Source organism: Pleurodeles waltl, chromosome 3_1 (genome assembly GCF_031143425.1).
Source record: "Pleurodeles waltl isolate 20211129_DDA chromosome 3_1, aPleWal1.hap1.20221129, whole genome shotgun sequence".
NCBI lineage: Eukaryota > Metazoa > Chordata > Amphibia > Caudata > Salamandridae > Pleurodeles > Pleurodeles waltl.
In genome coordinates, this window is record NC_090440.1 from 2003337141 (window position 1) to 2003351297 (window position 14157).

Below are 14157 nucleotides of genomic sequence, written 5' to 3' on the forward strand. Positions count from 1 at the left end.
GTGCCTTCAAAGGGGCGAGGGAGTAGTAGTAATTAACGGGTCAGCTCTTGCAACAAAATTAGGAATAGAAACAAAAGACAAGAATACAAAAACAAAGGGGTGATGAGAAAACAGCCAAAAGGGAGAAAAAAAACAAAGATTTAAATATTTAGGACGATACATAATTGTTAATGTTTTTCAATTAAGGGAGTTTATGTTAGGGGGGCCAGAAAGGAGCTGTATATTTATTTGAACAAGCCAAGTGCGTGGCGCATAATACAGAAAACGCAGGTGCAACATTTCAATCTTGTGTAAAGCGAGCTCCAGGCCACGGGTATAACCACGTGAATAAAACTGAGGGGCATATTTATACTCCATTTGCGCCGAATTTGCGTCGTTTTTTTCAACGAAAATTCGACGCAAAACTAACTCCATATTTATACTTTGGCGTTAGACGCGTCTAGCGCCAAAGTTCATGGAGTTAGCGTAATTTTTTTGCGTGAACACCTTCCTTGCGTTAATGATATGCAAGGTAGGCGTTCCCGTCTTAAAAAATGACTCCGATGCATATGCGTCGTATTTATACTCCCGGGCAAAAATGACGCCTGGGAGTGGGCGGGTCTAAAAAACCCGCATTAGCGCCGGATTTTAACGCCTGGGTCAGGGCAGGCGTTAAGGGACCTGTGGGCTCAGAATGAGCCCAGAGGTGCCCTCCCCTGCCCCCAGGGACACCCCCTGCCACCCTTGCCCACCCCAGGAGGACACCCAAGGATGGAGGGACCCACCCCAGGGACATTAAGGTAAGTTCAGGTAAGTATTTTTTTTAAAAAAAAATTGTGGCATGGGGGGCCTGATTTGTGCCCCCCTACATGCCACTATGCCCAATGACCATGCCCAGGGGACATAAGTCCCCTGGGCATGGCCATTGGGCAAGGGGGCATGACTCCTGTCTTTGCTAAGACAGGAGTCATTTCAATGGGGGTTGGGCGTCGTAAAAAAATGGCGCAAATCGGGTTGAGGCGATTTTTTTGCCTCAGCCTGACTTGCACCATTTTTGGACGCCCATACTCCATTTTCCCCCTACGCCGGCGCTGCCTGGTGTACATCGGTTTTTTTCACGCACACCAGGCAGCGCCGGCGGCTAACGCCGGCTAACGTCATTGAATAAATACGGCGCCCGCATGGCGCTTCAGAATGGCGTTAGCCGGAGCAAATTTTTTTGACGCATAACTGCGTTAGCGCAGTTTTGCGTCAAAAAGTATAAATATGGCCCTGAGTATCTTTAAAACTGTGCCGAAGCGTAGGCCTCTTTTGTTTTCTCCCCACTATGTGCATGCGTTGCTGGAACAGGAGAGACAGGCGTATTGAGGGGGTTGTGCAGCGCCCCCAGCCCCCACCATTCCTCACCTTATCGTTCTGGTAGGCTGTGACGGCGATGAAGTCTGTCTCGGGGAACACGTATGTGCGGAAGGTGCTGTAGGGCAGCTTCAGGATGTCGTTGGCCCGCACGATGTGGAACCGCGGCTGGTACTTGTGCATGGAGTTCAGGATGGTCTGTGAGGAGAGAGCAGATCCCACATTACCCAGGGATCAGGCGGATCCAGTGTTGCAAGCCGCGGCTCCGGGAGAGCGTGCGGTACTGCGCGCGCGCAGGGACAGAGACCTTGGCATTGCCCATCACAAGCAACGCTAAACAACCAGTGATGTACACATTCACCCCCGGACCCCTTCACCGGGGCACCCCACACACACCTCTGTAGCGGGACAGATGTACCCATTCCGAGGCCTCGCGGACCCGGGTGGAGGGGGGAAACCAAAAACCTTATAGAACTCTTATTTGTTTATATTTATGACTGCAAGTGTACGTTAAAAATAACACTTCAGTCTCTATATACTTAGAAATATAGCCCAAAAATAAAATTTGAAATGGGTAAGAGCACAGTTGAGTACTTCAAAACCAATGTGATAAAAAGGTCAGAAGATTCATAGTATCACTGTGATAGTTCAGATAGGAATTGTGGGGGGCTGGAGAGGGGGTGAATGCCAGTTAACCTTAAAACTATCTTAAAACGCTCTACACAGGCCCACCTTACAAAGACTGCATTACCCACAACCCCGGTGCGAGTCTGTCAGAATTTAAGCAGACCTGGAAGGTCTCTGTTTCCTGCGAGTTAATTTTCATGTTTTTTTCAGATCAGAACAATTTTAGTACCCAATAAAAGCTAGAAATGGTTTGCAACGACAAAGCTGGTGGTCAGGTCATTTTCACAGTACGTCTGCAAACCCGTTTACTGCAAAGTTAGTGACCGCACGAACAGCACTATAAAAATACAATTAATTAAAAAAACATATCAGAGAGAAGGCCCTGAAACGGAAATATTTCCGCGATTATCTCTTAGATCAGCAAATGGTTAAGCAAATTGCAGTTAAAAATATTTTCTTGGGAGTTGGTCTCGGCGTCTTCTGGTTTTAAATTAATCTGGAGATTGAAGATTAAAGAAGAGCAAAGAACTTTCCTTTTCGAAAACCGACCCCTCTCTCGTCTACAAGCCGCCCCGGGGTTAAAAGGCGCTACGGTATTTGATGGGTTTAAAAAGACACAGACTGAACCCTTGCTTAGTTCCCACCCCACTAACTAGTTCCCCCGCCTCCCGGGCACACTGTTCTACCAGGTACAGATAAATAAACAGGTAGTGTGGGGTGGTTAGAAACACATTACTATAAAGGAGCCCCAACTATAAACATTAAAAAACCGATACATCAAATCATTTATTGGAAAGGCCGTGCCCTTGTTCGCCAGGAAATTGCATATTTCTTGACTCTTGAGACAGATCAGTAATTCTTAAATCACACAGCCCGCCCTTTCACACACGAGTTGGTATACGAAATGTATACATTCAACAACATACAGTGCTTATCACCATTAAAAAACTGTGCTTCAAAGCGCTACACATACATGATCAGTCATAACACCTGGTCTCAGAGATCATACTGAAGCCTGGTTGTAGCATGGTTTAGAAACAGACACCTCTTTGTCAGTTATTAATAGCAGTAACATTATAATTACGATTATCACAATTTCACTTCACTTTAAACATTCCTAGTTCCAATGTGCACTTAGGTATTTTCAACAACGGTGCATACATTACATCAGTCCCAGGTCAAGAAAACGTACATCTGTATGATGATAACGCGTACACATAAATGCAGATAAATTCAACCTACTATGGACCTCACGTTCATAGACCGGTGAGCCCCAAACGTGTCCCTCACTGCGCCCCCCTTGGAGCGCTTTAAAACAGCGGCATAGTGCATGGCTTACATGATCCTTTCAGAAAACATTGCTCTCACTTCCCCTTGGGCAGGGGCCCACATTCAGTACAGCAAGAAAAGGGTTACACGCATGTTTCTTGGAGGTGCAAATGGGCAAACCTGCCTCAAAATCCTTACATTGTATGATGGGTGCTGTTGTCGGTGCTCTGTGTCCCTGGTACCAGACCAAACGTGGATCTGTGAAAATACATATTACTACTTGGTAGGAAGAGACTTCTGTATGTAAATATAAGTAAACCATTTGTTTGTGCGCAAACTCCCCACCTAGCGCCCAGAAGGCATGCAGCGCTTTCTTAACAACCCACAGCACCGGTAAGTATGAAGGGTTCGATATAACTCTAGGTAGAAGAAGTTGAGTAACACTTTCTATGAAGCCTTATATGGGCCATCCAATTATGATGTCACAATACACCACAAAACCCAAGGTGAAAACAAACAAACGAACGTTCTAGAACGCTATTGTTGGTCACTGTTAAAGATGCACGACTGGACAACGAGTAATGTTTTTCTCTACATTGGAAGGTCACTTTCTGTAGATGGATAAAACTGTACTGTGGAGTACATCATGTTTTATGCAAAGCCCCCCCCCACACACACACACCACCACCACCTTCAAAAATGCACAAAAAAACTTATAACTAGGATTATTATTTTCTTTTTAATCAAGGACCAACTTTTATTTTTTACTCAACTTTGTATTCATACAATTTTTAAACCCATGACCGAGGCACAGGTAACGAGATATTTGGCAAAGAGACTATTATCTTGGCTATCAACATATTGGTAGATAAATTCCATTAACCCTGTCAGCAGATACATGGGAAGGTCCTTGAATTAAATAACCTCAACCCGCCAAAGTAATTTATTTTGAAGCTTTGCAAATTCTATTTCTTCTGTAAGAACAGGGGTGATTTCGAGCCCATTTCAGAAAAATCCCAATATGTGCCACCAATAGAAAGTGTTTTCAATAAGTAGTTTTCAAAACTGGGAAATTTATCACATCAAATAAAAGGGCGGTTGAATCGGAAGAACACGAATAAAAATAAATGGGGCACACACTCAGTGTGATTTTTCCCAAAAATAAATTTTCAATGTTGTTAAAGCGTCTTTTGAAGTAATTAAAACAATGCACACTCCTTGTTGTTTTTTGGAAATAAACATTCCAGAAAAGAACGAATAATTATTTTCCTTTAATTCCTCACATCCCCAAAATACACCTGCTAGGGTGCATTTTAAGACATCAACTTTTTAAAAAAAATAACATATCGGGTGCTTTGATAAAACTATAACAGAGGCACTGAAAAACCTCACAAGTGCAGACAGGCCCTGAAGTGAAAAAATTACGAAAGGGGGCTTTGCGCTAACTGAGCCCCTTTCTCTCAGGTATGCTCCTTCCGGCATTTTTAGGGAATTTTTCCAGGGGTGTGCGGGTGACCCGGGGGTCGATGATTTGGGGTGGAGGGTCCTCAGCGAGCGGAAATAATCTGGCACTGCGCTCGGTCCCGGTCACAGAGGATTCAAGAGGGGCAATATATAGATGTGCCATCTGGATAGTGCCTTGAGGTCATGAATGACCTATCACCATTTTTCACCAGCGCAAGGTGAGCAGGACGTATTCCTGCACATTCAGACGAAAAATACGAGGGGCAATTAACAAGAGGAATGTGTATTATAACACAGAGTATATATGAGATGGAATGTATATTTTCATGGTGACGTGCATTATCACGAATAAAAGTATTTTCACAAAAGAGACATGTATAACGCATATCACCATGTAGCATGTATAGCACCACGGGGCCTGTGTTTAATAATAACAATGTGCTTTATTACGGGGATATATTCTATAGGGGGTTGTATATTCATAGCGGGAAGTGTGCGTTATCACGGATAATGCCCACGGGCTGTGCGTTGTATGTTACCATGGAGATTGTGTATTATTATAAGGACTGTGTATAGTAAAGTCATGTACATCAGCCCTAGGGCTCTGCACTCGAGAGAGATGGGAGGCTGGCAGCATTTTACCTAGGATAAGCCCCGAAGTTGGCGCTATTGATCGGTGAAACCTCGTGGGCAGCCCCCGCCACCCCCGACCCCGTCCCCTGCAGTTTTACTCCCAACCACTCTTCGCCTCTCTGCGTCGATCCATCACTGAGGCCAACAGCCCTTCAAGGATCTAAGGATCACTTCATTAGATGCCAATACCGCCCTGATCGCATCTCACCGGATCGATCCCGGCACAGGGGGCGGCGGGGGCGTCGGAGCTGAGGAGCTCACGAGTGAGTGTGTAACCGGTGGTGTCCGAGCAATGGAGAGATCACATAATCATCATGGGTGGGGGCGAGGAGGGCTCTGGAGGCAATGCCTCTCTGTTCACATCTCAAACAGTCGATCACAAAATAATAAATTGTGGTCACCGGAGACCCGAGCGCACGGGCCATCACCGGTGAGTGTGGGTGCATGGGGGGGCAAACTCAGGCTGCAGACCCGGGGCAGGAGCTCTGATCACATCTCACAGGATCCCCCTTCCGGTGAGGGGGGGGGGGAGATCTGAGCTCACTTTTCACGAGCGAGTGTGTACCCGACGGTGTCCGAGCCCTGGTGAGATCGCACAGCATCACAAGAGGGGACACAGGCGGCGGGTGGGCCTGCCAAAGCAGCAGAAGCAAGGACCCCCGGGATTTCCGTGTATTAAACCCACAGGCCCCCGAGCACGGAGTTTGTACAGGGAAGTGTGTGGTTAGAATGTCAACAGAAAAATGTGAGGCCTGGAAATGCAACAAAAAACAGAGATGGCAGGAGTTCATGCCTAATGCGAGGTGACGTCAGAGAGGCACACACATGGCTCTCAAAGAAAATCACGTCTGTGGCTACGACCGACGAAACGTGAAGTCCTGTTGAATTCAGGCATTTGGGATCTCTGCTGAACCAAATATACGAAAACTTTAACAACAACTACAGTTTTTGATAGCAACAGCGCTAAAAATACTGGCTGTACAAAACAATAAATATGCCCCAAACCCGCCCAAAAAATATGGAAATGTTTTTTCAGAAAAGAAAAGCATTTCGGAATTAACTTTCATAGGCACATATTTATTTTTAACGGCAGTCGATTAACATACAAAACGGATGCCCACTTTCGAAATACATCGCACGGGGCAATACCTTCGAAAGATCTGCACCTACATTTGTACAACTAGACGGAATCTAAAACTGATAATGAAAAAAATTGTGACTTTAATTTCTACAAATTTTAATAAAATATTTAATGAGGGGAAACCCACTCTCTTGCTCCGTTTTGTATTTCGTTTACATTTCCAGGGGATATACCCGGACAAAGCCGACCGTCTTTTCTTTCAGACACGTGTTACACGTTTCACCCTCGACGTTTTTAAAGCATAATTTACGGTTATTGATTATCTGGCTGTCGTTGCCGGTCGTCTTAGGGGGATTACACAATCGTATGCACTTTTTGTGGTGGGGTGTTTGCCGCAGGATTTGAAAGGGGTTAGGAAGCAGATCTCTTGGGCTCCAGGAGAGGCCCGGTGCAGGACTCCAGTGACCGCCTCCTCCTCCGAGGCAGGGGCTGGTGTGGGCCCCGCTTCTTCCAGGTACCGCGGAACGCCGAGATAAATACGGCGTAGGATTAATCTTTCAGGTTTAGAGCCCGTATGGAGGGACCGCCATTTTTAAAGATGCCGTGTGAGTTTGCTATCATCGCTAAAATTAATATTCCGGCCATGGGGTTCTATGCATTTAAGAAATATACCCAGGTGCTATTAATGATAATTACGCTTACGACAATCATTCTAGAATGCAAACAAAAATTAGAATGATTATATTAATATTTTATTAGCGTAAATAGCGCTCAGAGACACCCCCACCGCCCCCAGCTGCAAGCACAACAAGTGATAACATCGATGCTATTAAGAGCGCGGATACCACGAGTCAGGCCCGCAGCATCCACCGCGGAGAAGTAACACCGCGGGCGCGGTTAGAAGACCTGCGCGTAGCGCCGCGGTACTTACGAAGCCGTGCTTGTCCGAGATGTTGTTGGTCAGCTTGAGCTTGTGGAAGGCCACGGGCTTGGCCATCCACTGCTCGCCCGTGGCCGGGCTGTCCGGGTGGATGTACATGCGCTTGGGCATCTCGGGGTCGGCCTTGCCCGCCACCATCCAGCGGGAGTTGTGGAACTTGTAGCGACAGTCGTCGGCGGCCACGATGTCCATCAGCAGAATGTACTTGGCCTTCTTGTCCAGGCCGCTGACCCGGACCTTGAAGGGGGGGAACATCCGCCTGCGGGGGAGCAAGGAGAGAGGGTTGGTACGGGGTAAGAGAAAAAAGGCCACTTGCACATGGCACACAGGAGCTCACACGTGTAAATTGTCACAGGTACATGCATACAGAAGGGGAACTGTCTCTCAGACAAGGCACACAGGAGGGGAGCAGCCACTCAACATGACACACAGACGCTCACACGAATAAACTGTCACACGTACATGCACACAGAAGGGGAAAGTGGCCACTCGGACATGGCACACGGCTGAGCTCACACGTGTGACCTGTCACACGTACATGCACACAGAAGGGGAACAGCCACTCACACATGGCACACTGAAGCTCACGCGTCTAAACTGTCATACGTACATGCACACAGAAGGGAAGCGTAGCCGCTCCGACATGACACACGAGTTCACGCTGTCACACTTACATGCACGGCCACTCAAACATAACCGCAATCACTAAAACATGGCACACAGAGGGTAACACGTCTAAACTGTCACACGTACATGCACGCTAAAGGGATGCACCGCCACTCAAAACATGGCACACAGGAGCTCAAACGTGTAAACTGACACAGGAACATGCACTCAGAAAGGAAGCACGGCCGCTCAGACATGAGACACACGGGTTTACACTGTCAAACGTACATGCACGGCCGCTCTAATAACATAACACATAGGAGCTCACACTTGTAAACTATCACAGGTGTATGAACACAGAAGGGAAACATGGGCATTTACGCATGAGACAAAGGACATCACACGTTTAAACTGTCACGCATAGATGGAGAAAGAAGGGAAACACATGCACTCTAAACATGAGACACAAGAATTTACAGTGTCACCAGTACATGTACGTAGAAGGAAAGCATGGTCACTCAAACATGACACACTTACAAGAGCTCACACGTGTAAAGTCACAAGTACATGAACACAGAAGTGAAACAAGCCCACCCAAACAGGACACACTTACATGAGGGTACACGTATAGGCGGTCACGGTTCGTATACACAGAAATGAAACAGCCATCCAAACATGAGACACTTAAAGGAGCTGACATGTGTACACTGTCACATGTACAGGCACACAAAAAGGAAGCATGGCCACACAAACATGAGAAACTTACAAGAGCTTACAAGGTAGCATTGTCATACGTACATGCACACGCATGTTCTATCTCAAAAACAGACATTAACATCATCCTCCCATCACACACTGAAACGTAGATACTTCACATACATGAACAAATAACTTTAAAGAAACACTTTTTCATACAAGCATCACACATATGACCAACGACATTTACACAAACACACACGTATACATACTCGCCTCACAAACACACATTTACACAAATACGTGTGCACATTCGCATCATACAAATGAACACATTTACGCAAACGCACTTATACATGCAAAGATCACATATATGAACAGAAAACTTTACTGGAGCACACGTGTACACCGACCAGTCACACATATGAACACAGACATGTACACAAATACACTTAATCTTACACAATTAGGAACACACAGACAGGTGCACACACCGCGCAAAGGAACAGGCGCATTTACAGCACACGGATATGTACATACTTCACAGATAAAAACTGGCACGTGCACTTTACATACGCAATCACACATATATACACAGTGTACACATACAATAATAATTCTACATAAATACACATTTACACAGAGTGCACGCGCTCAATACTTCAATTAAAATACACATTTACACAAACATCCCGTCTGCACGGATTAGCATGTATCAGAATAGATAAACAGGTATGAGCCGTTATCCGCACATACAGAATGACACGCTTAAGAATGGTATATACGCACACTAGGCACGCATACATAAAGAGATATACACCATTGTATATCTATATGTATGGATAGTGGCCCACATACATTTCAGCGGGCTGAAAGTAGATATCAGGTGCTCATAATGTATCCGACACACATATATAAAACTCAACCACTCCTATATAAAGGAGGCTTACGTATAATAGACACAAAATTATGCACTTTTTTATTTTATAATTATATAACTATAAACAAACTTTTGAACTCCTTTTCTATATTTTTGAACAGCACAAAGCTGTTGAAACCGACTGTCCCGCCTTTAGACCCCCGCTCACTCTCCTTGCTCGTGAAATCTCAGCGCCAAGACACCCTTCACTGGACAATTCTGCCTTTACACAATCTCATTCGTATCGCACAGATGCCCATATACAGTGCATGTGTATGCGCTAATGTCCAGTACACGACCTGCGATCACTGGTGTGTATTCTGGCGCCCCCTACATAATACAGTGTATACACATGTGGGGTACCACGTGTACCCACACGTCTCGCGACCACGGATGTGTACTCTGAGATCATTGCTCGACCATGGATGGCTGCTGCCTGCGTGTTGACAGCCCATCTTAGGGTAAAGGCTTGCTCACCAGGTAAACCACGGGATGTGTACCTGGGTGTCATGTAGCGGGGGGCGCCTAGCCTGGAGCAAGGCGCCACACTGCCGTCTCAGGCCTGTGGTCAGAGGGCGTCGTTGCGTCCAAGGTGTCCACGTGCAAACAGAGAGCTCCACGGTAAGGTGTACCCGAAGGGCACAAAACACGGCACCCCGAGTGTGTATATGAAATGCACGCCAGGAGTTTCACACCGCATGTCTCAGCTGGGGGGTACACCTGGGGACGTCACAGCCTTGTGTGCCTAGAACCAGGGCGCTGCACCTACGCTTGTACACACCGTGTGACAGATTCTGTGATTTACCACTCCAGTCAAACACGACGGCTGTGTGAAGGATTGTGACTGGGTGTTGGGTAGAATCACACCACGTAGTCACAGCCAGGATCAAGTGTGTGCCCAGTGCAGAAGGGCATGTGAACTCAACGACCCCTAGTCACCAGGCCTGGGATGCGCTCCCACGGCTCGGCTCCAAAGCCTGCGTCTCTCTTCGAGGCGCACTCCGCAGGTGCGTGCAAAAGTGCGTGCACCACTGTGTGTGGTATATATGGGTGCCTGAGAAAACACCGTTAAATGTCAAAAAGCACAGACTAGCCAAGAGGTGTGGTGGCCCTGTGGCGGGGGCCCCGATAAACAGTTGGACAACACAGAAATATGAATTTACTTTCGCTCACCTAAAGCCTCCGGGGGCCAGTTTTGACTCATCCCTACATATTGGCTCCTTTCTTTGCAAACAGATAGGTCATAAGTGCACGAGGCGCCCAGAGCAAGAAACGAGGACGAGGCAGGAATTGAAATGAGAATAAACAGAAATTAAAATGTGAGTTTTGGCGCCTCTTCAGGCACCCTTTAATGTTTGGGCGCCCTGCTGTTTAATCCTGCACTGCCTGTCCTGCGACGAACTCTGTAAATATTTTATGGGGTCTGGTTGTTACATTAAGGAAATACATTTCCTGCAGGTTTTGGACGGGTGAGATCACGCAGCATCTTCAGTGGTTGTTCATGTGATCGTGTGTACACGCACACATACAAATATACACGCATTAGTATGCAACCTTCACAGAAACACCGTGTGGAATCCGATGTTAAAGCCACGAAATGTGGTTTCAGGGTTTTTGTGTTTTTTTCTTGTTTGGTAGAAATGGGAGAGATGTCTGCCTTAATGTCTCCCCGACCCCCAGGGGACGGGGGGCTACAGATCACGCGATGGAGACGTTGTACATGTGTTCAGTCACCCTGTAGCCCAAGGGCTCGGTCTTCTGTGGTCGTTGAAGGTGACATATACAATACACTACCAGAAGCCCTGTTTTAGGCGCTACAAACCAGAGGTTTTCTTTCCACAAGCAGGATAAACCTAGACGCGGTATTAACCATCATTTACGGGTGAACGGTGGAATGGTTTCCTTCTACGTTAACACGGCCGGTACTCAGTACACACGGTGTACTTATGCGGTACACACACTCCGCTGCTCATGCATGTAATGTCTCGTCCTGCTAGTGCCAGGGACTGCACGTTCTGGGGCTGTCCCTGGTCCCCTCACTGGGTCCCCCTGGCCATCTGACCCTCTTGCATACACAGCATCTGATTGCTCTGCCCCCCAAGATTGATGCTCTGCACCCCAAATCCTGTTGGTGAAGTGATAGGACTTCCAGTCCCCCTGACCTCGAAGACCCCCAGCTGTAAAACGTGCCCATTGCCGGCCGGAAGTGGTTGTAAGAAGCGGTGGCGAGGAGCAGCGGTAAAAAAAAACTAAGCCGTGTATGAAGTAGCAACGAGAAGCATCGGCAAGAACCACCGGTAAAAAGCGGCGGTAATAAGTGGCAGTAAGGAGCATCGAAGAGGCTGCAATGGGGTTGGTTAGTAAGGAACAGTAGCAGAGCCAGTCATAACCGATGGCGTAGAACAGCGGTAAGAAGTGGCGTTAAAGAGCACAGGAAGAAGGGGGAAAAGGTGGCGGTGAGGAGCAGGTTAAGGAGCCGTGCTAAGAAGAGGCGGTAAGGAGAAGTGTACAAAGTGTGCTAAGAAGGAGCAGTGTAAGGAGCTGTGCTAGGAAGGAGCACTGTAAGGAGCTGTGCTAAGAAGACTCGGCAAGAAGCAGTGTAAGGAGCTGTGTTAAGAAGAGTCGGTAAGGAGCTGTGTAAGGAGCTGTGTTAAAAAGTCTGTAATGAGCAGTGTAAGGAGCGGTGTTAAGAAGAGTCGGTAAGGAGCTGTGTTAAGAAGGAGCAGTGTACGGAGCTGTGTTAAGAAGAGTCGGTAAGGAGGGGTGTAAGGAGCTGTGTTAAAAAGAGTCTGTAATGAGCAGTGTAAGGAGCTGTGCTAAGAAGCGGCGGTAAGGAGCGGTGTAAGGAAGCGGCGGCAGGCAGCAGGGGCGGGGAGCAGCGCCACGGAGGAGCCCCGGCTCACCTGCCCGACTTGGTGATGACCATCTCGGTGCCCAGCTTGTGGAACTGGTCCCAGAGCTCCTTGGCCTCCAGGGTGACCTTGGGGTCGTCGTCCACCTCCTCGTCGGGCTCCAGGCTCTTGAGCGAGCGCAGGTGGGCGGCGGCGGCGGCCGCCTGCTGCTGCTGGTGCTGGTGGTGGCCCAGGGCCGAGGACACGGCGTGCAGACCGGCCTCCGACAGCCCTCCGTCCGCCTTCCCCAGCGCCGAGGGCGGCAGGGCCAGCCCCGGGAAGAAGGAGGGCTGCGCCGCCGCCAGGAAGGCGGACATGGGGAAGTCGGCCGGGCGTGGGGGCGCCGCGTGGAACGGGTGGTAGGCCATGGCAGTCCCCGAGAAGGCTGGGTCTCTCATGGGGGCATCCACAGGTCCGGGGGGAATCCGAGCGGTGGGGAGGCTCAGGGGTGCCCGGGGACAGCGGGTCAGGAGAGGTGAGGGGAAGGAGGGCCTGGAGAGGGGCCCGTGGAGGTGGGAAGTGTCGAGAGTCTCTGGGCGCTGGTCTAGGACCCTCCAAAGTCTGCGCTCAGGGGGTGGGAAATTCCGTCCAAGGCGAGCCAAAGTCCAAGGATGGCTCTCAGGCTCCAATTATAAAGTTGCCGGCTCCGCGGGCTTTAACAGATGATAATGGACCGAGGGCTTCTGCGCCCTGCAGAGCCTCCTTTAGTTCGGGGTGAACCTGGGAGGGGGGTCCCCGCCAGTCCTGGTGTGTCCTGGTGCCGCCGACCTCTCCCTGGGATAGATTCTTCTTGCTATATCCCGGTGTGTGAGGGGAGCTCGGAGGTCCGATCCCCGCTCTGCTGATGTGCTGGCCGGACTCCTGTGGTCGGGAGCCTCCGCCGTCTGCCCGTCCCGGCTCCTCCTCGGCCGCACACTGCGCTCCTCGGCTCACACGTGCCCTCAGGGGTGTCTCGGCGCCCGCTGCTGCTCCAGGCTGTCCCGGGCTCAGCTCTGCTCCTGCTCGGCTGCACACAGCAATCACTCCCTGCTCACATCACATGTGTCTTCCCTGCCCGGCTCCCCCCGCACTAATGAACCAGGCCCCCTTGATTGCTGATTTTACGCTTTTCCGACCAATTGTGGCTCTCCATAGGCGGGGTCTGACAGCTCGGGCCGAGCCTGGTGGGTGCGGAGAGAGGGGGGAAGGTGTCGGGAGCATCAGCAACGAGGAAACATGTCAACAGAGTGAGAGAGGAGCCAATGGGGAGGGGAGAGGGGGGCCTAAGCCCCGCCCACAACAGCTCCCTCCGAGCAGAGTGGGGCAGGGCTCACAGCCTGGCCAGGGACAGTGGGCTCCAGGCCTCACCACCAGGGCACGACAGGACACTCTGGAGACACCGAGGAGGGTGGGGCAGGAGCAGCGCCCACACCCCAAACTCGACTCCGGTAGAGGGGGTGGGTCAGAGGGGAGCCCCGCCCGGGTGCTCGGATGAGTGTCATACCAAGAGGAGGGGATCACTCCTAAGGGTGAAAACGGGAATCAAAAGGAAACTGACAACCACAGGGAAGTGACACCCAAAGAGACAACAGACATGCGGAGAAGCACTGACATCCACTGAGGACACTGACATCCCATGCCAGCAGACATGCATGGAGCAAACTGGTAGCCAAAGGGTGACTGACATAAAAAGAGGGAATCGCATCCAAAAAGAAAA

At 49.2% G+C, this 14157-nt stretch overlaps 1 protein-coding gene across 2 annotated transcripts in view; it reads right to left on the minus strand.

Moving 5' to 3' along the window:
- TBX2 (T-box transcription factor 2) overlaps positions 1-13740 on the minus strand; it is a 30703-nt gene extending 16963 nt beyond the window's left edge. Inside the window, exons 1-4 of one of the 2 annotated variants that reach the window (XM_069226453.1) lie at positions 12474-13740; positions 7341-7608; positions 3430-3489; positions 1387-1533 (exon numbers count right to left, since the gene is read on the minus strand). In XM_069226453.1, the coding sequence (XP_069082554.1) occupies positions 1387-1533; positions 3430-3489; positions 7341-7608; positions 12474-12859 (861 nt within the window). In that variant the 5' untranslated portion in view covers positions 12860-13740. The remainder of the gene's footprint in view (positions 1-1386; positions 1534-3429; positions 3490-7340; positions 7609-12473) is intronic. The other variant, XM_069226454.1, reaches the window with a different exon arrangement.
- Positions 13741-14157: the final 417 nt, after the last annotated feature.